Source organism: Penaeus japonicus, unplaced genomic scaffold (genome assembly GCF_977035675.1).
Source record: "Penaeus japonicus unplaced genomic scaffold, GWHDUDI00000001_assembly GWHDUDI00000027, whole genome shotgun sequence".
Lineage (NCBI taxonomy): Eukaryota > Metazoa > Arthropoda > Malacostraca > Decapoda > Penaeidae > Penaeus > Penaeus japonicus.
Window position 1 is genome coordinate 12988946 of NW_028234429.1, and position 2500 is coordinate 12991445.

At 36.6% G+C, this 2500-nt stretch overlaps 1 protein-coding gene across 1 annotated transcript in view; it reads right to left on the reverse strand.

The window, feature by feature from the left end:
• Positions 1 to 2500, reverse strand: part of LOC122256013 (protein argonaute-4) — a 37017-nt gene that overhangs the window by 16247 nt on the left and 18270 nt on the right. Inside the window, exons 9-11 of the mRNA XM_086553022.1 lie at positions 1563 to 1584; positions 770 to 1055; positions 430 to 605 (exon numbers count right to left, since the gene is read on the reverse strand). Coding sequence (XP_086409148.1) covers positions 430 to 605; positions 770 to 1055; positions 1563 to 1584 — 484 coding nt within the window. The remainder of the gene's footprint in view (positions 1 to 429; positions 606 to 769; positions 1056 to 1562; positions 1585 to 2500) is intronic.

Genomic DNA, 2500 nt, shown 5'->3' on the forward strand with positions numbered 1-2500 from the left:
AGCTACAGGAAAATTTTCAAATGGATAAAGGACTTTTTAAATGAAAATAATATTAGTACAGTAATTAGAGATAAACACTCTACATAAAGACTGATTACATGTAGAGTACTTAAAAGGGTCAGTATGGAACCCATTATCTCTATCATCTTCATTAATATTCTGTGGTTGAACATAAATTCAGTTATCTGTATGTTTGCAGACAAAGCAAAAATTCAGAGTAAAACATTTATATTCATGCTAAAGACTCAAGAAAAATTCAGAAAGTTTGTTTAACAGAGTTGTACTTGAAATAGGAATTTAATTAAAAAAAAAATATTAATAAATAAATAAATAAATAAAAAGTATATCCTAAAACTTCTGAACCATTAGATATGAGAAAAGACAAACCAAACAGTGTTACTAGTCATGAAACTAAGTCTTGTAACTCACCATATGTATCTCCTTTCTTGGATGGTAGATTCACTAGAATCATTTGTATGTTCTCAGCAGCTCTCTTTATAGCACGAAAATCATCCTCAGGATTTCTACCATTTATAATCTTCACAGGATCATTCATAATCATTCCTCTTTCTTTAGCCATCTTCCTGAGTGCCTTCAAGAATTCACTGTAAAGTGTTGCTTAAGTTTATTGCTTTGCATCACAAAATATTATCACATTATGATAAAGCAAAAGGGTAACACAACAAAGTTTTTATGTTTAAAAAGTATTCTTTCCTTATGATAGATTGGTTATAATTAATATAAATGTAATATATAATAAGGGACTTACTAGATGTTATCCATTTTGACTGCATAAGAATCATAATTAAAAACAGCCCAGGTTTCTATATGAGCTCCTTGAAAGAACTGCCTATTCCATGCTTCCCACACACCCTTCTCTGGTTGTACAATAGTATTTTTCATTTTCAGATCTGGGGCTGGCAATATTCGACCATTCAGTTCAACTGGCTGTAACAGAGAATGAAAGAGACAGATTAAGTGAGAGAAAAAGGCGATGAGACAAACAGAAAGACATGCAGAAACAGCGAACCAGAGAGAGAGAGTGGAAAGAGCTTACTGAGCTTACGATACCCCAGTGGTGGTACTCTGAAATAACAAAATATCTTGCACCCACACAAACTAACCACATGCCACAGAGCAGCCAAGGGAGAAAGTAAAGTAAACAAACAGTCAGCCTGCTGAAACCCATGAGCCACAAGTCCCAAGTACTGGCAGCAAGAGAGGCACCAAAGGCGTATATCGAGGCAAGGAAAGGAAATATGCTGTCTGTTTATCTCTGTGGCTTCTTTACAGACCCCAAAGACTTAACACTTGAGTACATTAACCCATTCACGCCGGGGCCATTCCGGCTTTGCACGGTCGCTATACCGAGGTTTTCGAACGCATCATCCGAACGCTTCGAGATTCTCGGGCGCACGGGCCCCGAGCGCCGGCCTTGGCCAGATATCTCGTCGGCGGCGTCTGACGCGAAAACCACGAAACGTGTCAGCACGTCATCCGGCGTGAGTGGGTTAACAGATTCATATGAAACATTGTTTTAGCTATACACATTCTTAACTAACTATTGCTCTGATTTATGGATATCTGTCAGGATATAGAAAAAGGTTTAGACGTGAAAGTAAATTTGGATTTTGGGAATGATGATAGAGGATCAATCCTATAATATAAAAATTTGTCTGGGAATCAATTGCTTGCAACAACAGGAGTTCTTGACAAAGACAAACAGGAAAGCTCAAAGACATAAAAGAACAAAAACAAAACAAAAACAACTATTGCTTTGCATTGGTCTCTGAGTGATGATTAAAACAGAAAGATGTATCAATAATCATGGAAATAATCATTATATCAAAATATGAAATAAATCAACACATTGAGTATGGGTGCCATGACATACATGACAACACTGATTAGACCTAAAAGATGGGTATCAATGCATACATGATGCAACATTGGGATCTGCTCACAGTGTACAAACAGTCATGAACTATTATGATTGTAATGGTGCTAGCTTCAGAGCTAAATGGTTCCAAAGTCAGTCTAAACCACATTTTGTGATGGATTTATAGAAAAATATTCTTTAGGCTAGTCTGAGCTGCCCAGAGGGTGGAGAAAACACTTTCTCTGTCCCTTTAATCTTTAGCCAAAGCTCCTGCATCATTTATGTCATGATGCCCATCCGCAGTGGGTAAAACATATTATATATCTATAAACATAGTAGCTTATAAGATTTCAAAAAAGTCTATAAGATTTTTTTCTGGGATATAATAAGTTAAATTGAACTAGGGAATGACTTCCACATCAGGCAAATCAGCAGAAAAGGAGTTGGGAAACTGGCAGGTCTGTGGTGAGTAACTCTTTTTCCAATTAATTCCTGCCCCACTAAAGTTCAATTTCTTTTTTTTTAAAGCAGCCAATAGTTTGTTACTCTATTACACTCTGCCTCTTTTCCAACTGTTCCTCCTCCCCCTACACTGCAGTAACACCTGTCTATCTTAGCTTA